This window comes from Perissodus microlepis, chromosome 13 (genome assembly GCF_051167445.1).
Source record: "Perissodus microlepis isolate ML-2025 ecotype Zambia chromosome 13, ASM5116744v1, whole genome shotgun sequence".
Classification (NCBI taxonomy): Eukaryota; Metazoa; Chordata; class Actinopteri; order Cichliformes; family Cichlidae; genus Perissodus; species Perissodus microlepis.
The window spans coordinates 31,391,467-31,412,309 of record NC_140473.1 but is presented as its reverse complement, the minus strand read 5'-3'; the positions used below and the strand labels follow the sequence as shown (position 1 = coordinate 31,412,309).

The 20,843-nt window shown below is 48.9% G+C and overlaps 1 protein-coding gene across 3 annotated transcripts in view; it reads right to left on the bottom strand.

Moving 5' to 3' along the window:
* LOC146375403 (spectrin beta chain, non-erythrocytic 1) overlaps positions 1-20,843 on the bottom strand; it is a 102,091-nt gene that overhangs the window by 30,188 nt on the left and 51,060 nt on the right. For all 3 annotated transcript variants that reach the window (XM_084948868.1, XM_084948867.1, XM_084948865.1), the window contains 6 exons: positions 7,164-7,315; positions 2,802-2,975; positions 1,543-1,634; positions 1,289-1,369; positions 238-353; positions 40-152 (listed from right to left, as the gene is read on the bottom strand). In XM_084948868.1, the coding sequence (XP_084804994.1) occupies positions 40-152; positions 238-353; positions 1,289-1,369; positions 1,543-1,634; positions 2,802-2,975; positions 7,164-7,315 (728 nt within the window). The remainder of the gene's footprint in view (positions 1-39; positions 153-237; positions 354-1,288; positions 1,370-1,542; positions 1,635-2,801; positions 2,976-7,163; positions 7,316-20,843) is intronic.

The following is a 20,843-nucleotide window of genomic DNA, read 5'->3' as shown; positions in this document are numbered from 1 at the left end:
GAGACATTTTGTTTCTTTGTTCTTTTAAGTCGTTGTCACCTTCCCAATTCTCTTGCCCTCCACCTTCAGCGCCTTCATCTTGGAGAAGTAGTGGTAGTAGGTGACCACGTAGGTGATGATGGACTTCTCATCAGGGTGGTCCACACTGATGTCTGCACACGAGCATGAAGAGCACAGATTTAACATGTCGTGTGTGTGTGTGTGTGTGTGTGTGTGTGTGTGCGCGCCGTGGCTTACCCTCGGGGTCCAGCAGCTTGGTGAGGCCCAGGTGCTGCTCGGCCAGGTTGAAGGCATTCTGCAGGTTGTAGTGAGCGTTTGATTTCTTCAGCTTATCGAAGTCGATCAGGTCGGGTCTGCAGACCGGAAACAGAAGGAGAAAGGTCAAAAGGTGACGTGATTCCAGCTCTACTCGCAGACATCGTCACACGCTGATGGCACGCAGGCTAAAATGATCCCTGTCAGAGTTCACCACATTAGCTCGAGTTGTCTGGATGAATTAGGAAGCTCAGATTTTTTGCTGTTGCCATCTTGGTGTCGATAAACTGCAGGTGAGAAGCAACGCGTGAACCTGAGGAACTAAGGACAGAATGGGCTGTGAGGTCAGTTTATGATCACTGATATGCAAATCGTCATGATTTATGAGTACCATTCACAGAAGTGGGGAATGGCTGCAAACACAACATTGTAAGATGCTGTGCAGATGAAAAGTTTCAGCCTGTCTCAGCAATGCAAAGGTCCCAGCATCCAACATCAGCCTGGAGGAGAGGAAGGCACTCAGAAGTGGGTGATGGGTTGTCTGAAGCAGTCAGAACAGGACGCTGCGTCTGACCGGACCTCGGTACTGTTAACGAGACGCTGCCTTCCTTTTTCATCAGGATGTTTTCATCTCATCTCTCTTCTTGTGACAAACGGAACTTTATTCTTTATGTTTCCGCCTTCCCTCCATCAGGATTAGATGTTTAAAGAAAAACAAGTTTGTCCACAAGTGAAAGTTTTGTAGAAGCCTGCGTACATCACACCTAATAAACTAAAGAAAGGAAGGTTTTAAATCTTAATGAGCTCTGAAGGACGCCGCGGTAAAAACACCCATGAGCTCCTGCTGTGATGTTGGAGTGTTCGTCTTCGTGGAGAGAGTTCCTCTAAAAATCATTTTAATCTGTTTTTTAAAAATGCGATTAAGCAGAAGCCAGTGTTTCCATCAAACGTCAGATTTCTCCACTCGGAGAAGCGTGTTATACGGCGTGTTTCTCTCGACCCTGCGCAGCACCTGCAGCAGGCTGAGCCCTACCTGTGTTTGTGGATGAGGGCGTTGAAGGCCATCCCGTCCCTCCAGCTGGTGGTGAAGTTGTGGATGTTGACATTAGGATATCTGCAAAGAAGAAATCACCATAAATCCATCTAACCATGTCAGCGTAATGACATCAACGTGCTGAAAGTGAGCTGCGACAGCCCCCCCTCGACCCGCCTCCCTGGACCCACAGCCAATCACAGTCCGCGCAGAGTCGTATAAGAAACTTTCAGGAGAGGAACCGAAGGACTCACCCTGCCGTCTTCATCTGACACCAGAGCAGCAGAGCGTCTTTGGCCGACTTCTTCTCCTTGTTGTCCTCCGTCTCCACGCTGATGTCCTGGATCTGAGGCGCACAGTTTAAAGAAGCAGTCAGCTTTAGGGTTAAACCGACTCCGAGGACTCTCACAGCTTTTTAAAGATGAGACAAAGTACGCAAAATGTGCTGAACAACATCTCTGCAAACCAGAAACGTCCTCATTTTCCAAAACGTCCCCCAATTTCCTGAAAACCTCAGTGTGTCCTTACAAAGACACACGAGCCCACAGACGTAACCATCTCACCTTCATTGATGGACGTCCATCAGTTTGAGTCCGACAGCTTGAATGATTCGAGCATAGCTGATGCGTATATGAAACCAACTGTGGTCCTGCTATCGGTCTGCACTCGCTCCTCCACCGCAGGATTTAAACCATCGTTTTTTAATCCTCACAGCTTATAAAAGCTAAATCCTTTTCACCCAACTGTTCACTGTCCCAGTGACATCGACCGTCAGCATACAGTAAAACCACGTCACAGGAAGAGCCGGGCTTCGGATTTCACCTGATTGCATTTAACGAGTCAGAAGGTAACAAACGGTCGCCTGGTTTGTGATGAATGAAGTGAGAATTTTACCACCAACTTCACTTCAACTCGTCAGTTTGCAGCAAAATATGACGATTTTTAAACTCACTACTTATAATCATATTAAGGGATTAGTTTCCAGCGTAGCAGTGCTTTCATAGCAACATAACGTTCACTTCTATGTGAAATAAACTGTAATATTAAAGGTGTCAGATTTGCCATTTTGCATCTCGTGTCAATAACTGGTTCAACGTGTGTGCGAGTGAGAATATACTCGGTGTATTATGGGATGCAAAATAGTCTTTGGATGAAATCCTACAGGATGCAAAACAGCATCGAGGTGAAAGGTTCAACAGAGGAAGTGCTTCATTATTTTAGGGATGCAAAATGGCACATAAGACTTTTTCTGTCTCACAATTGAAAACTGAAAAGTTTTGAGGACACAAAATCACAGACGGACGTAAACGGTGTCGTTTGTCCCCATGGATTTAAAACACCAGCTTCTCTACTTCGGTCACAGTGGATATCTTTCGTGTTAGGGATGACTGTAATGAACCCTGACTTAAAGTGTTTTGGGATGCAAAATGGCGCCCACAAAAGAGACACACCACACTAGCAGGTGATGACCCAGTCTGGTGTTGGGATGCAAACTTGCTCAGCTGCCTGTTACCTGGAAGCGGAGGATGATGGTCCAGATCAGGCCTAAAGTGAGGCGATGGTTTCCGTCGACGATGTCGTGGGAGCCCATGTTCTCCAGGTGAACCCTCTGCTCCTTCAGGAACTGCAGAGCCTTGTCCACGTTTTCCAGGCAGTGGATCCTCATACGACCCTTCGTGGGTTTCGGCTGAAACGACAACAAAAACAGGAGTGAGGTTTTTTTTAAAGAACCCGCAGAAACCAGAAACCGTGAACCGCGTCAGGCCGCCGTGTGTGAACAGCTGCAGACACAGCTGAACGCTTTCAAACGGACACTTTCTGTTTTATCATCTATTTATTACTTCACGCTGCAGCTGCGCTGGTGTCCTGAGTTTATATCCCTCCAATTGGAAACGTCACAGATTTACAGATCATGGCTTGAAACGTCCGCGATCGCCAAGCGACAGACAGGAGATCTGAGGACATTAGACATGCTGTACTCTGGAGCACTTTGGGTATTTCTGCCGTATAAGTTTCTATATTTGCTTTAGTTTTGGTTGATGAGCAGCTTTTAAAAAGAGATGGCGGGGTCCGCCCACCAGGGGGCGCTGTGGGGGACCTGAGAAACTGGCGTTGGAGCACTTTAGTCACTTTTGCAGTTTGACTTCACACTGTGGGCTCGAGCTGCTGATCAGAGAATCGTTGTTGATGATTTCGATTCATTTTCAAACTAAATCTGAGGCTTGAAGCTTTATGATCGTGATGATTTGGTGCTTTTTAAATCATATCTGACTGCAAATTTGAGGTTTTATGGATTTGATGCTCTAATTAAAGAATTGATATGGATCATCCTGGGCTCTTTCCTTTCTCTGTTTCTGGCCAGTTCACCCATGAAACTGTGCAGGTGAGGTGATTCCTGTCCCGGAGAGGAAACGGAGCCCAGCGTGCCCGTGGTCGTGGAACGCCCGTGAGCCTCGGTTTCCCAGCAGGCGGAGCAGAACACGCCGAATGAGGAGGACTCGGCTGTGATTATGACCGAAGGATTTACAGGACGATTTAACGCTGCGATAACCCAGTTTACTGTCGAGCTTCAGCCCCGAATCATCAGCCAGATGTCTGACAGCTCAGCTGTCGCACAACAAACGGACGCGACTCCACCCAAGCTGAATGTGACATCGAGTCAGAAACAGGAGTTCGCTGCTCTCAGGGGTCAGGATGCTGTGACATCACGGAGAGTCTCCAGCTGACACAGGTGAGGCTGTGCACACCTGCCTGTGTTTCATGGACGTTTTCAACATTTAAACTCTCGTGTTGGTTTATTTCTAACAGCGTGCTGAAAGCGAGCCTCTCGGACGGCTCTGACAAATTCAGGAAGGCGATGTTTAAATTTGGATGAAATCCCGAAATATAAACTAAACACAGGACAAATAGAAGTCGACGATAAAATAAATGTCAGAGCAGCCACGTTACATCCTGCAGCGCACACACACACACACACACACACACACACACACAGCGGGACAGAGGCCAACAATAACACCGCAGACGTTTCTTTTTCTCACACGGACACAAACGGCTCAAAGTCGCTCCGTGATTCAGGACCTGGACTCGGACCAGAGGGAGTTTTTTGGACGATGCCGGCGGCACAAATCCAACCAACCCCACAGAAGTGCAGCGTGGGTCACCTCACGCTGATGCTCATCAGCACCTTTAGCCATGAAAACAAACCATTCCACCTCCATCAGGAGCGGGTCCCACTCCGGAGTGGGAATTTCCACGCGGAGAAGGTTGGAGCGGCTTTCAGGCTGGAGCATCGCGCCGTGTCATGAAACGGGGGCGGCCTGTTTGTGTTGCGAGTGACTGCGGTGAGACTGATCGGAAACCTTTACCCAAATAGGACCTGAGCCAAGCCTGAAACACCCCCTCAGAGTAACCCTGGAGTGAGGAGGACAGTGATGGATGTTTTTTATAACACAATACTGCAACGGGAGGCCTGAACAAGTCCAACAAAAACGCATCTAACTACCAAATGCTGCCCAGAAAACATCAGCGATCCTGCTGTGGGACCTCATTATCATCCAGCTACAGGAAACAACACACGGTGTGGATTAATCCGCCTCTGAAAATAGTCCCAACAAATTCCTTCCATTCAAGCGCTGCTGTTTCAGCCCTCTGAGTCATTTCTTAAACAAATGCTACCAATTTTAAACCATTTCTGACATTTTTCTCTGACAACAGGATTTCAGATTTCTCCAAATCCATCTTTCCCTTGAGCCCGCGTCATGCTCGTCTACACGTGTGCTCATCTACAGCGGCTCAGCATGATTTATAGTTCAAAATAATCCTTCTGTGTCTGCAGTTTATCAGCTAACTGAAACAAGCCGTTTTAGCTCCTCCCCCTTTAACGCTGCCTTTTCTGAGCCTCGTAATCTGACTGCTGGGACCAGCAGGTGGGCGGGGCTGTGCCCGATTGGACGTCCCAGCACGCGATGCAAAGCCAGATGTCGCTGGCCGTGAGGGGCTGCAGACAAACAGGAATCATTTCAGGTTTACTGTGCACACACGCAGCTGAAACTGCACGTGTGGCTCAAACTTCCATGTTATCGCACATGTCACGTCTGAAACACGGAGCTTTCACCTCCTCCTTTGCTACTTTAGCCATGATAAGCTAACAGATGCTTAGAAAACCACACACGCTGTCGCTGAGCAGGCTAACATCAGGAAACTGTGCACGCGTGTCTTTGCTGTGGGCCACGCTGAAGCTGGACTTCACTTTAACTGTAAGCACAGAGACTGAAGCCGTGCGCAGCTCAGCCTGCTGCTGCACGGCCTCTGCAGCCGCTCGCTCGCAGATTCTTCTGCTGCTTCTGGAGGCGTTTGGCTGCATGTAAACCCTGAAGTTACTCAATGACTCCTTTCACAACTCAACCCCCCCCCGCACAAATACCCCATCTACCACCGTTACCCCCCCATCCTCCACCCAGCCTGCTTCACACGTCACCATCTCTCCATTTCCAACATCCTCCTCACCAAACAGAAGGTGAAAACGGAGGAAAGTCGGATTCCTGGCTGCGTTTCCTCTCCGTGTGTGTTTGACAGGTTGAGACAAAGCCGGATGACAGCAGAGCGACAGAGGAGGTCAGAGATGAAGAGCTTCGACAGACAGAAGAAGACAAAGAAGAGGGGGGGGATTTGGCTTGTAGCGTCGGAAGTCAGAGTCCGGGGGTCAAACTGGGAAAGTCTGAGTGATTTAACGTCGTGCGAGCGTGAGGAGAATACAGCAGGAAGGCCGACAGACCGACTCGCTCTCCTCTCAAAATTCAAAATGTGGAAACTCGAGAGCATCAGAAACACCTTCGACTGTTTAACGTTCACCCGGATTTATGGATTTGTGGGATGATTCGACATAAATGCAGTTCAGCGTGCTCTGAGCAGACATCTGTGAAAAAGAAACAGGTTGTCTTAAAAGGGGGAGGAGCTAAAACTGGTGGTTGAAGTGAGGGGCAGCACTGAGGCTCAGTATAAGAGAAAGAAGGATTATTATGAGCTTTGAATCATCCTAAGCTGCTGATCATCATCATCATCTCCTCTCTATCCTCTGCTGACGTCTTAAAGAGTCGCGCTGCTGTTTTTATATATTTGGTGTGACGTGTACGCGGCGCCTCCGATGACACACATCCGTTTAAAAAAAGCTCAACCAGGACAGAAACGAGTGCGCTGGAAGCGGATGTGGTTTGAAGTGAAGCAGACAGAGGAAGGTTAATGATTGCCAGAGCCATAAACGCCTCATTTCATCTCCACAGAGAAGGAATAAACGTTTTAGATAAGACGAGGGGGAGAGCGGAGACGCCCGGCAGCTGCTGCTGTGCAGCGAGGACAGCACAGAGCTTTTGTCCATGAACGGCTTGGTTTCATCAGCCAGAGCCGAGGAGTTTACCTCCATCTGCCGAGTATCGTTCACAAACATCAGAGACATTTTACAAGGTGGACAATGGCTGAAAAGCAGAAAGTCTTTCGCTTATTTTCACGATTTGTTCAGACCCGAATGACCCAAAGTGGGTTAAAAAAAAAAAAGAAGTCCAATGCGATTCCATCAGTGCAGGCGGGGAAGGACGACACAGACGTGACTCCGCCCTGACGTCGAACCCTCATAAAGACATATTTGAGATAACTTAAAAACGTCTCATTCTCGGCGCTTTGGTGAGTGTTTCTAATATTTAGTCACATTAAAGTCACCTGATGATCAGTTCAGGTCACGTATGATTGTTTTTATGAAGCTGCTGATGGAATATTTCGTCCCAGTGACCCACCGCACCCCCGTGACTCTGAACGGTAAACATTTCTCCAGTTTCTGCTACTCCTTCAAAATAAAAGCCTTGACAGCGACGTAACCCACCAGTCTCTCTCCCGACAGGACCTCCAGCAGCTTGATGAGCATGCGTCCGTCCCTCAGGTCCATGTAGAGGTCGGTGATCCGACAGGAAACTCTGGACAGGTGGGAGTTCACCCACTTAGTGAAGGTCTTCTTCTGCACCGCCTCACGCTCATCTGAGAGAGACACAGAGACAGAGAGAGAGAGTGAGACACGATAATCACAGTCAGGAGTCTCCGAGCGTCCTGCTCGTCTCTGCAGGGTTTGGATGTGAACACGTGTGTGTGTTTACATATCTTTGTGGGGACCAACATCCTGGTCCTCACGAGTTTGAAGGTATTTTTCAGACAATGTGGTTTTAGTGACAGAGTTACAATTAGGTTATGGTTAGGGTTTAGGGTCAGGCGTTCATATTTGATGGTTAGGGTACGCGGCTAGGGAATGATGTCCCCACAAGGATATAAATACATACGTGAGTGTGTGTTCTCCTGCGTTGGATAAAGCAGACTAAACCTGAACTCTGCTCGTGCTCACACAAACACGCAGCAGATGAAGTGTCGCCTGATGGCTCACACCTGCAGCAGAGTTTATTTCCCACGAGCCTGCTGGTTATTGTTATCGCCCACACACACACACACACACTACTCTACACCGACCCACATTTATTTTCTAGTGGACAGCTCGAGGATCAGCCTCCAGTTTTTGGATCTTCGGTGCGGTCCACGACATCTGGGACCAGACTGTTTCGCTCGAGTCGATCGAAGCACATACTTACATAATTCAGACAACAGACGATGGATTCAAACTCAATCAAAGGTCCTTTTCACAAACTGGGGCCAAACAAAACCAGAAGTCTAAAACGATCCCTCACCTACCATCTATTCTACTGGACAAAGTGGCTTTGCATGAGTGACACTTCATAATAATCTAGGGTCTACTCCCGGGCCTCGGTGCAGCGCCGTCAGTCTGACGCTGTCTTTATAGAAACAGAACAAACAGAGCTGCAGCGTGTTTGAGCTTTTGTTTAATGTTTTAAACGAGCTCTTCGTCACACGTGTCTGTCGCTGCAGCTCGAACACGGCGGCGCGTGAACTCAGGAGGTCACAGGAGGAAGTTTCACAACTGGCACCACACCCACACCCACACATCCTCCACCCACAGCTGCTCTGTGTGTGCTTTCACACGCCGCTGACTTCTGAACTCACTGTGAGGATTCAAGCAGTGAAGACAGAGGTCAAAGGTCACGGCCGGCTGACACTCTAGCATGCCACATTTTAAGTGGAGCTGCTTTAAAGTGCTGATTACTAACTGACCACACCAAAGGCTTTATGTGGACAAAAAACACCCGCGGCACTGTGAGGGGCGTGGCCTCTCTGACCCGTTATCAAACAGGTTGGTTTTGAATGATTGCAGATTTTAAACTTCTCGCATCATCGCTGTACAACGTCTGCAGTCATACACGGTGGTTAAAGTCACTCCCACAGATAAAAACACGGCACCAACAGATTCTTCGAGTCGTCTTCCAACACGAAGCTCTTCCTCCACCCCGGACTGAACTCAGCCTGACCTCTGCAGGGAAACTGGGCCGATAAGATTTGCCCAGTCCAACAAACGTTCACACAAATCCACGACCTTCGCGCTGTGTTGTTATTTTGCAGCAGGACAATGGCCTCAGTGTTGAATGGCCTTCAGCGGAGACGCTCCGATATCAAACTGGAGCTGCTGGAAGACGCCACGAGGTCTACGACTGCCCAGATATCAACAGGAAGAAGCAACGAGGACGACTGGAACAAACAGTCTGCACAAATCTATGAAACCTGCTGTTTTCTGGCTTTAACGCTCAGATCAGATCGAATGAGCCTTTTTAAATGGAAGCTGCAGGTTCAGGGAGCAAAATGTAAATTTGTTCCAGAGATAAAACCACAACAATGCAGCTGATAACACTTCAACGCCGCCCTCACTGCAAGAACATCGGCACTGAGAACAGCAAACAGCCATCTGCGCTCTGACTGCTGGAAAGGCTGGAAATACCCTCCGCTCTCCGAGGGTACTCGGTGACGACGCCTCCCGGCCTCTCCCGTTTCACTCTGATGCACATTTGTGAGGTCGGGATGAGAAACATCCAAACGGATCCACATCTGGATCTGACAAACACTCTGAAAGTCAACAGAAACTAAACTGAAGAAACATTTCAGCCAAACGAACCCTCACACCGCACCGTATCGTCACTGTGGTAGAAAAACTAAAATCCTGTACGAACTGTAGAATGAAGTGACACCAAAGTGTCAGCAGCCTATCACCCTGCAGGCTTCCCTCATGGAGTAAGGCTGAGATCATCAAAGCTTTCACCGAGCGAGTGGCGCTGCAAGCCGTGGATTCATCAGGCCGGGAGTCAGCTGGTGCATTCAGAAAATCTGCATCATTAGCCTAAATGTTTGGGTGTAGCAGGGGTGTAGTGTCTGCAGATGGAGCGTGGCGGCCCGCGCTGCCTGCACAGGTTCAGGGCGGACCGCTTAAAGTTCTTTAAGGCACGTTTGTTTCCTGCACGAGAGACATCATCACATGAGAGTTAAACTCGCCGAGAGAACCGAGCCTCTTATCTCCATCTTCATGCTTCCTACTGCAGGGTGTGTGTGTGTGTGTGTGTTCATGTTGGGGCTTCCCCTTCCTGTGCTCAAAAAGCAGCAGATGCTCGTCCCAGCAGGAAAATGTGTTCACTCACACTCACACACACACACACACACACACACGTCGGGTATTCATATCTTGTGGGGACATCTAGCCACTTACCCTAACCGTAACCCAACTGTAACCCTGACACTAAAACCACATTTTCAGTCTATGGGGACCTGGATTTTGGTCCCCATAAGTATAAGTAAAATTCCAATTTTTGGTCCCCACAAAGATATGAATACACACTCACACACTCACACACACACACTTTCAGTATGACGCTGCTTGTGTCGTTTGCCTTGAGCACGGCTCACCTCCAGTTATGAGAAATACTCGAATATTCTCGCGGGCTGCCAACAGTCACAGCATTCCCGCCCGGCTGCATTCCTGGAAATGCTTTTCTGTCTAATCTTTGAGCTCCTGTCTGGGGGAAACAGCAGGTCTGCTTTTATTTGGTTTTATTTTAGTTTTAGCAGGAAATGCACCTGAGCACCCAGAAACAACCCTCAAACATTTAGACCCCGCCCCTTTAAGGAGTCTTCTCTCTTCTGATTGGACCACTCAGAGTGCACTTTATGGAGAGGAGCTGCTCAGCCATGAAGCTCCCAACATGCTCAATATCTCGGAGGGAAGAAACTTCCCAGACCGACCTGTTGCAGCGGCGGCGTCCAGTACCACGCTCAAATCCAGTGAGGGCAGCCTGCACGGCTCGCTGCCCGACTTCTACACCTGCAGTGGGACTGAGAACATCTGTATTCACAGTGTGTGAACGTGGCCAAACGCTTTCAACCATTTTAACGTAAATTTCAACAAACTGATTCTTTAAATGTTCATTTTCACAACAAGCTTCAGGAAAAACGATTAGTTTCCTGCAAATTTCACAAATGTCTGTAATTCTTTTCACGCCAAGTGATTTCAGGTGACGGGAGGCCCCGAGGTAAACGCAGTGTTACGATCTGCTAACGCAAAGCTACACAATCTCACCCTGACAGACACACACAGCTAAGCAGAAGTCAATGTCACAGGCTTCAGTTTCCTCACAGATACTGCTGAGCACACAAGAAGCAGATGTGTGCGCTTCATTAGGCCTGCAGGAGACAGTGGTGTATTGATGGGGCGGGTCAATAACACACACACACACACACACACAATTAGAGGATGACCTTAACCTGAGCCTGAGGAAGTACACACAAACCAGACAGGGGCATGGCGTGATTCGTCCCCACTGAGACAAAAAAAGGAACACACACACACACACACACACACACACACACACACACAGAGAGAGGAATGTAGAGCATGAGCATCATGTGAGGCGCATCACTGCTCGTATCATCGTGTGAATGCGGCGCTCTCATAAACATGATCACGATGCATCATGGGAAGTCGAGGTCGACACGAGCTCATGACGGAGTTTGTGGCGTTCGTCCGAGATTTGAAAATGTTTTATCCTCAAAAAGTAGATAAAAAATAAATAAATAAAATACATAAAAAAGAAAGAGGAAAAATAATAAACGTAACCAGAGGGGATCTTAGGGGTCCTAAGATTAAATGTAGAGCAAAGGTTGCAAGGAAGGAAAGGATTAGAGAGAAGAGGAAACCAGAGGAAGAAACAAACAAGGACAAGAAAGAAGAAAGGTGGAAACAAGGAAATAAAAGAAAGAGCAAAGCATTCTGAATTCAAATGATAAGAGTCAAGAGGAGAGGAAGTGAAAGCAAGAGCAAGGGTGAAAGAGAGGAAAGGAAACAAGCCAAGAAAGATAAAGAGCTAATAATATTATATGATCATTATCATAATTGTCATGATTATTTAATGTATTTAATGTTATTATATTAATATATATTGAATAGTTTGAAATGTTAAAAAAATAAAAAATAAAGAGAGGAAAAGTTACAGGAAACGACAGAGAAGAAGAAAGGAAAGGACGGAGGTGAGGAAGAGGAAGTGAAGGTTGAGAGGACAGAACGGACAAAATGTTTGTCCTGAAGATTCAAACAACATCCAATCGATGTTTCACGACGCAGACGAAGAACGAGCGCCATCATCATCATCGTCGTCCCGACCTGCCGTCATGGTCGCGTTCAACACCGACAGCTTTTTATTTTCAGGCTGTGAGAAACGAGCACAGCAAACATGACATTTCACCAAACATGCCGGCTGCGTTCCCCTGAGAGTGAGAGAGTGTGTGTGTGTGTGTGTGTGTGTGTGTGTGTGTGTGTGTGTGTGTTTAGTTTACAGCGGGAATCAATCGTTTCTTTATCATCACGTGGGCGTGATGGAGGGGATTTTTTAGGAAATGTCTGAGCGCTTACTTTTGTTTTTACTGCTTTCCCCTCATCCAGCAATGACTAATGAAGCTTTCTATGCAACTATGACCACACACACACACACACACACACACACACACACGCACACGCACACGCACACGCACACACACACGCACACGCACACGCACACACACACACGCACGCGATGTGATGCAGAGATAAAAGGCTCAGATTAGCTTCAGTGAAGAAAGTTTAACTAATATGAGTCACAAATGTGTGAATGTTCCAAAAACAAACTACACACGAGCTTCATCACTTCTACAAAGGTTGCACCAAAATGGCCACAAGGAACCTTTAACGTGAAAATGTCTCGAGGAGGCGGCGGCGAGCGAGGAGTGTCAGACAGGCCGAACACATCAAACATCTGTTTCCACTAACAGAGAGAGACAGAGAGGCTCTCTGACACACGGGCCTGCGTTTCCATATCCAGGCCAGTCCCGGGCCAATCCTGACGGATCGTATGACATTCCCAAACACGCACGATCGTATAACCCTGTCAAAACACACACTTCCAGTTCAACAGTTCCAGGATTCCAGCATTCCTGATCTCCCACAGGAAGCGGAGGCCTCAGAGGATCCCCCGTGAGCGAGTGTGGAGGTCGGAACTACTGAGAGCAACAGAAACAAACCGGCAGAAGCTCGGTTTAGTCTGCGATTCCTTCCTGCAGCGGCTGATTGCAGCTCACCTCTGATCCTAAAAGCCGCTCCCCGACTCACACGGATCCACACGGGCCATTCAGCAGATCCGCTCCATGATGCAACTCTGGCTTCAAACTTCCCTCTCGTTCGTCACCTGAGCGCTCAGGTGCCCTCTCACACCGAGGGCGGCGACCTTATGAAGCACCTGGAGGTGACGCCTGCATGAAGTCACCTGACAGACACCTGAGTGCAGCACAGAGCCCCGATCACTGCTGTTTAACCTCCACACAAAAGGAGGAACTCCCAGTTCGTCTGTGCTCAGGTGTGTCTGAATGAGGCAGGTAACTGTCACCTGTGTCTGACAGCACAGACTCACTTTATGCAAATCTCACCTGCAGGTCAGGTTCGTTTTGACGTCCACAGAATCTGCAGGTGTTTGATCTCATTTTGTGCAACATCTGTGCGTGCATGTGTGCGTGCGTGTCTGCGTGTGCATGTGTGTGTGTGTGTGTGTGTGTGTGCATGTGCATGTGCATGCATGTGTGTGTTAATGAGCGCAGACGTTCAGCAGAAAACTAAAACCTTCATTCACAGAAACTCAGACAGCAGGAGCCTGGCAGCCAATCACAGGGCACAATACTGGGGCCTGTCATCCAATCACAGCGCCCTCTCCTTCCGCCTGAATGGCTGGATGTGACACAGAGCGGCAGTGTGTTCCCGTGAGGAGGGGAAAGCGAGCCAGATTTGGGGACAGAGGAGCATTGAGAGGCGAGGACACAGGCTGATTATCGACCGTTAAACCGACCGAGGCCATATGTGGCGCCGACTCAGCGCCGCCTCCGGGCAGGACGGATCGCGGCTATCCCTGTCCACGCCGGTGCAGACTCATCTTCACCGCTGTCCCCTTCTTACTCGTGAAATTTAAAACCGCCTGTTTCAGGTGAGGACCATCATCAGGACGTCCACCTGCACCACAGGAAGCCAAACACCACCGTGTTTCTGCGACGCCCCAACATTATGGAAAACAACGACGCTCCTGCAGTTTAATTGGACAGAACTCGAATCAGTCAGGAGGTCGTTGGACCGTTGGGTTCCTGACGTCACAAGGCCGATGAGGAGACGCTTCCTGCTGCTGAGCTGCAGCGTCTCGTGAGCAGCACAACATGCCGAGACCTTTTTATACTGCGAGCTCGTCTCCTCGGACGGAAAACGCAGAAATGACGCCGCTGTTAGAAACGGGAACCGTCCGAACTGTCCAATCACAACCAACGCCATGGCCCCACCTTTCCTGTGAACGGTGTTTGTCAGAGAGGACGCTGTGCCGTTTCACTTTGATTGCCCTGCTTTGCCCATCAGAGCCACTGAGCACGCTCAGTCCATCTCCAAACAGCAGACCTTAGCCCCGCCTTAGAGCCGGAGTTCCCGTTGTTCCAGCTTCTTCTGATCGCTGCTGTTGTGTTTTCTCAGGAATGTTAATGGTTCATGTCGATGAGCCGACCCTCGTTTTCATCCGGGAAGATGACTTCATGTCACCGAGCAGAACGCCAACAAGATGCAGCTCGTTTCTCCGCCCCCACCCCTCGCCGGGACATTCACGCCGACCGTTTGTCTGATTTTTAGCAGAAACTGTCGACAAACAGCAAACTCGAACTTTTTAACCTTCTGTGACTCAAATCTTCTAAATCCAAAGTGCTTCAGTCCTTATTTACCAGCAGTAATCACGGTCCAGCTCTAGTTAAAAACACTGAACTTTATTATCTTCTATCTATTCTAGAAGATATCTAATATCTATCTTATCTAATCGCAGGACTCGAAGAGTCCGAGAGCGTCTGTGAGCAGTCGGTTTGATCTCAGGGTCATTATGAAGGCACTTCATTAATCTTCTTCACTATTCGGGTTCAAGAAGGAAACACTGCTTATATTAGATTATAATGCATTTCAAAAACACACCTGATAAAGGCCTTTAAAGGAAACCGTATCTGGGAGTTTGAGGAAAGGAAGCCAAAGCTCGGACGGGATGTTACAGACGCAAACACGGTGAAACAATAGTTTGTTTGCTGCTCTGACAGATTTAGAAACGGCTGCTTCCTCTCAGACGTCGTCTCCTTTTCCAAAACTTTATTTTTTTCCATTTTTTTGTTGCTGCAGGCCGTTGCGTGTTTTCTGTGTTTATAAAATGAGGCGTTTTCAGTTTTAGCCTCATGCTTCGTGCTTCAGGATCATCTGAGGCCTGAGGCGTGTGTGCTCGTCTGCAGAAGAATGAATCTGGTCAGTTATCGTGCTTTATTTTGGCCTGTGTGTATGTTTTTGTATGATGTACAGACAACCATCAGTGGATCGTAATAACTCTTGCATTAACTTCCTGTTGCTTCACGATGACATCATCTGGAAGTTCAGCTCAGGACCAAATCCAAAAATCCTGCCTGTGTTTAGATTTGACTGACAAAGTCCAAACTCGCAGCTGAAGCTAATCCTTCCCCTCTTCAGGTCGTGCATTAACATCCTGCTCTGCGAGAAGCCAAATAAACGAGGACGTCAAAGACGGACGTGAGTCCTCTAATGACCCAACGTTTAACGTCTGATTAAAGTCTCTGTGGCCTCCTCGCGCCGAGCCAACAGCGGCACGGATTCCTTACACACAGTCTGACCTTCGAGGCAACACGCCGGCTCTGATAGAGCAGCCAAACCCTTCCAACACTCACATTCCTGCAGCAGGTCATTACACAACACCAGAGATGAGATAAGATCACTCGCTCTGACAAAACACACGCTTACGAAATCACTGAAGTCTCATTCCCACACCTGCTCGCCCGAAAACACTAAAGACACACACAGAAGAGTGTGCGTGTGTGCGTGTGTGTGCGTGCGGCATGCTGTTCCTGTCACGCTGACAGCTGAATAAAGACTCCATGCCTTCCTCCTTCCTCTCTTTCTCTAAACACGTCAGGAGCCGGCGAGGCTTTTCAGCGCCACTGTCACCCACAAACAAAGCCGAGCTCACGAGCAGAGCCGTCAGTGTGTGTCTGCGCCGTCGGACGCCAGGAAATGCACGCCGTCGATATAAATCAACTTTTCCTTCATTACAGAAGCTTCACCGCAGCGCCCGGATGTGTGGCTCCAAGTATCGGTCGGCGGTGTAACGCTGACAAAGCCGGCTCACAACAGCGTCCGTCACAGCCTCGCGTCAGGATCAATCACCCTGATTATCAATGATAAATCAGCAAGTGAGAGACGACTGGGTCACGAGCTGCTGCTCCTCTCCGAGGTCACGTGACATCGCCGCTGAGGGATCACGCGTTTCCCGACGGGTCGCCAACCTGTCTGCAAACGCTCGCCAACGAGGCACGGAGCAGCAGTAAAACCCGAGAACGTTCGCCTTCAAAGTAAAAGCTCTGCCCCATTGCTTGACGCTAACATGTTTCAAAAGGTGTGACTTTTACTTTGAAAGCAGCTCCGTTTCCTGTTTGTGTCAGTTTGACTGCTGCTGGGAGATCCGTGTATCCGTGTTTAGCTAACGGGTCGTTTTTTACATTTAACAAATTTATTTTTTTTGTTTGTTTTGATGACTTTTATTCTGACGTTTAATGCTTTGAATCGCACTCAGACCTCAGTAACTGCGTTTCGTTCTCTGTTCCCTGATGACAGTCATGAATCCTTGAACTTGGGGCACTTGTTTTAGCGCCCGGTGCTCGCAGACTCATGCACGGCCGGGCCTCGTTCACACGACGTGTGGTTAGTGGTCACATGACGGGACTGATACGAGTCCTAAAACCTTTTTGTTGTAACGCTTCTGTAATGACGTCTGGCGCTTCAGATGGCTTCACATGAATAATCTACAACAGAAAACATTCGACGCCTGGTTCAACAACTCTGAAGCTACAACTGTCCCAGACGAGGCGCTGGCTCCGTGCAGGGAGGTCATGAGGTCATGGCGTGCTGCCAAAAGTCGTCATTTTACATCAGCAACGGAGAATTTAAGGTTTGTGGAACCCGGGTATGCAAGCCGTGGTTGGCGTCCCTGTGGTGTGGCGCTCTAAAGGCCCACGTGGGAGCAGATTCTGCGTACAGGCTGTAAAGATGTTCACAGACACATAAACCAGAGTCTGCTCTGAAGCTGCTGTGATGACTGATTATTAACCAGATGTGTTTAATGAATAATCAGCTCACAATAAAATAGGAGCTGGCCGGCGTCGCGGGTGGATGTGCTGCTCCGTCTGCAGCTGATGAATGGAGAACACTGTGAGTTATTAAAAGCTCCTGCAGTGAAATTATCACCGCGAGCAGCTTCCAGATCAGCTGACGGTTTACTGTTAGTCTGGAGGGATTTTAAAGCCCTGCTGCTCGTTCATGAAGGTCTCTGTGGGTTATTTCCACTGCTGCTCAGTCGTGACCATCCAGACCTCGGAGGTGGTCTGAGACAGGTCCGATTACGGCCCCCCCCCCCCCGAGTCCTGAGAACACCTGGAGAAGCAGCTTCAGGTTCGAGCTCAGGAAATCAGAAAGAAGAGTCAATAAATCTGCAAACTCTCAGTTTTATTACAGAAGCGCTGGTGCTTACTTCACTCCCTTAACGTGCTTTAAATGCATGTTCACTGAAAGCAGCTCTGTTGGATGAGTCATGTGGCTTTCCGGTGGTTGAGCGCAGAAAACCCTCAGAAACTGATTAGCAGCATCTGAAGCGCCGTGACGAGGCGCCGTGACCTCGCTGGTTTGTGGTCTGAGGTGAACTTCTCTCTTCTCAAACAGCTGTGTGCAGCTGTGGACACAAACAAACACGTTACCTCTGTTTATTTTTAGCTTTTATGCATCTCTCTCTCTGGGCTCAGACTGGCCCCGCCCCCTCTGTGAGCGTGCTCAGTGGAGCGTCCCTATGAAAGAGTCCTTTCATGCTGCAGATCTGCAAGTGGAAACGGACTGAGACTTGAAACGCACAGCTCCGTCCTGAGACGCTTCCTCGTGCCACCTTCAGGCTCTCAACAATCACTCCATTCTGCTCCCGCCTCCGACGCCGCTGGTTCCTGCGTCCGTCGTCACCACCAAGCTTTCATTTCATCCAGAAATGATGGCGGCTATCAAAAACAGGACAAACTAACCAAATATTTTCTTCTAGAGATCGAAGAAAAACTCCAGTTTAATCATTGAGCTTTGATGGCGAAGGCCTTTAACTCGTGAGGCTCCACGTCATGCTGAAGGTTACAGCTGATGGTGGGAGCCCGCCCCAGCTGTCAGGGGGCAGGAGGGGGGTAGATCCTGCACAGCTATGGTATCTGTGGAGCTGGTTTTTGTCGAACTTTTAATCTAATTTCCGGCTTTGTAGAGTTAAAGAGAGGACTTTGCACATCATCAGTCATACAGAGAAGTTCCTAAATCTTAAATCAGCGCTGAAAAGATTTCCAGACAAACTCCTGCATGAGGTCATCAGACGCTGGGCTCCAAGGATCGGCCTCGAAGATTTGCAGCACTAAATCTTTCTGTTTGCAAAAACGTACGAGTGGAAAAATCTCAGTGCAATCAAAGCCTGCGGTGATTAAATAAAAGCATATATACTCAACACACCCAGCAGCCGCTCCCTTTGGAACTGTGACGGGGGGCGGGGCGAGCAGGAAACCACCAGGACTGTCACACAATCTACTTCCAACCAATCAGTCGGTGTCATTCACTCAAGCATGAAAACACACTTTGGTTTATGAAACACAGGAAACGGCCCCGGAGGAGCTTAGCATCCTGTGCTAACGGCATCACGGGCCGGGTTCAGCGAGTCGTCCCGAACGCAACTCGACACGGGCCGAGGAGCGAGGCCGCATCTCACCCCGCCTTTGTGTGAATTTCACGACCGGAGCTTCCTTTAATTTCACTAAGAGGGTGGAGGTAGGAGGCGGGCCGGACGGGGGCGCCGGGGGCGACCGCAGACGCTCTGCAGAAGCTCATGAAACATTGATGAGGCGGCCGAGGTGTTTTCTTTCTCTTTAGAGACACAGAGAGGGAGGGACGGCGGCGAGCTCGGATCATGTTAGACACCCTCCCCACACCACCCACCCCCTCTAATCCCCCCCTCCACCACCGCGCAGAGCTCAAGGAATCCCAAACCACCGAGATGTGTGCTGATTGGCTGACTCGGGACCACGGAGGAGGGGAGGGGGATGATGAGAGCACAGAGGGATGGTGGTTTTGTTTTTGTGAGCAGAGCGTGTCCGAGGGATTTGGCGTTTCAGGAGATGGCGGGTTTTTACAGCCGCTACAGTAACCGCTCTGCGTCAGTCTCCGTTTGTTCTACATTCATGTTAGAGTCCCGGCGTAAACCACAGCGTGCGCCGCGCACGGCCGCTGGAGCACAACAAAGGACCCGACTCCTTCTGGGTCATTTATTCATCCACACATGCAAACATCAATTACAAACCACGTCTTGTTCAGTTCCCAACAGAAATAAACTCAACCGGACCGGAAACATCACCGACCAGCATCCATCCACTCAGCATCGCTCTTATTTCCACTGAGCTGGTTTTAAAATGAAGCTCAGGCCACCTGACACGGACGACCTCCAGGTTTTGGTGGTTTTACAGGGCGGTGGCTCCGCTGTGCTCACTGGACGATTTTTCAGGTTCTGTTGATAAGTGACTGCTAACAAAGTTTTGCTAATGTAAATAAAAACCATTTCCTGTTACCACTCCATCTTTTTACCTTTATCTCTGCACTCTGTCCCATCATCACGTCTTCTTCGCATCCATCCATCTAAATTCAGTGCAGTTACATATTCATGTATTTATTGCTCTTCTGCTCGTCCATCCTCCCTCTCAGGGAGGGAAATGTAGTCCAGACTCTGATCCCTAAATTTGATTTAGAAACGTCAGGAGGCAGCCGCGGGGTCACGGAGAAGCCGTCTCACATCTGCAGGCCCGGTTCAGGCGTCTTATTAGGATCATTTTTCTTTCTTTGAATGAAATCTTTAAAAAATGATGACGTCTGCTCTCCTGAGCCGTTTCAACATCAGCCAGCATCTGTACCAACATGAGTCTGTGCAGCAGGCCGACTCGCTTCCCCCCCATAATTATTCTGTTCTCTTAACTGGAGCAAACATGGCTGACTGCCTCCACGCTCATAACCCCGCTGGGAACTGAACCACCTGAGCCCCACACGGGACAGCACATGAATTTAGAGCCTCGAATGCCTTCATAAGCACAACCTAACAAACCTCTGAGGGTCGACGTCCTCATGGACTGTTTGATGTTTCATCACAGCCCACATTTAGATTCTTCCTCTGATCTAACAGAACACGCCGCGCAACACTTAAGATAAAACACATCTGATAAGTTCATGTCAGAGTTCACAGAAGCTCAAAGTCTTTGAATGATTTGGTTCTGTGAGCAGGTCAAAAACAGGATAAAGGTCAGCCCTGGTAGGCGGAGCCAGATGAATGACATAAACCAGCATTAACACGCTCACGTAAACATCGAGTCAGATTAAACAAAGTGTGACAGATCAACATATCAACTCGGTAAGAAGTCATGAAGCAGCCTCTGAACTAAACTCGGACACACGGCACACGCGTGTGCGTCAGTAACGTGTTACAGCAGGAATCTCAGGACTGAAGAAACCAGGCTTTCAAAGCAGAGTACAGTCTGTGCTCGACTGCAGACGTTTTCACATTCGGTCAAATTCTTACGACAAAACATCACAAAGACTCAGTGACCTCAGCGTGACGCCCCCACCCCCAACAAAGAAAAAACAGCCAGGAAGCTACTTTCAGACACTCTGGAGGTTTGTGGGCATCAGCGGGTCGATGAGGCTCCATTAGCCTTCTGCTAAATTCAGCCTGCTGCTAATTTTTAACTAAAGTGTTTGTGCGTGCAAGGACGATTCGATTTTAACGGCTCATATCGATACGAGCGTCCATCGATGAGTCGGGAGGTTAAATGTGTTTACACGCCTGAGCGCCTCTGCTCTCCTTCAGCAACAGAAGACCCGTGACTCGCGCTTCCACGCAGGAACTTTTTCCACTCCTGAGTGATTTCTGTCTGATGCATCAGAGAGCAACTTGGGGTTCAGCATCTCGCTCGAGGATACTTT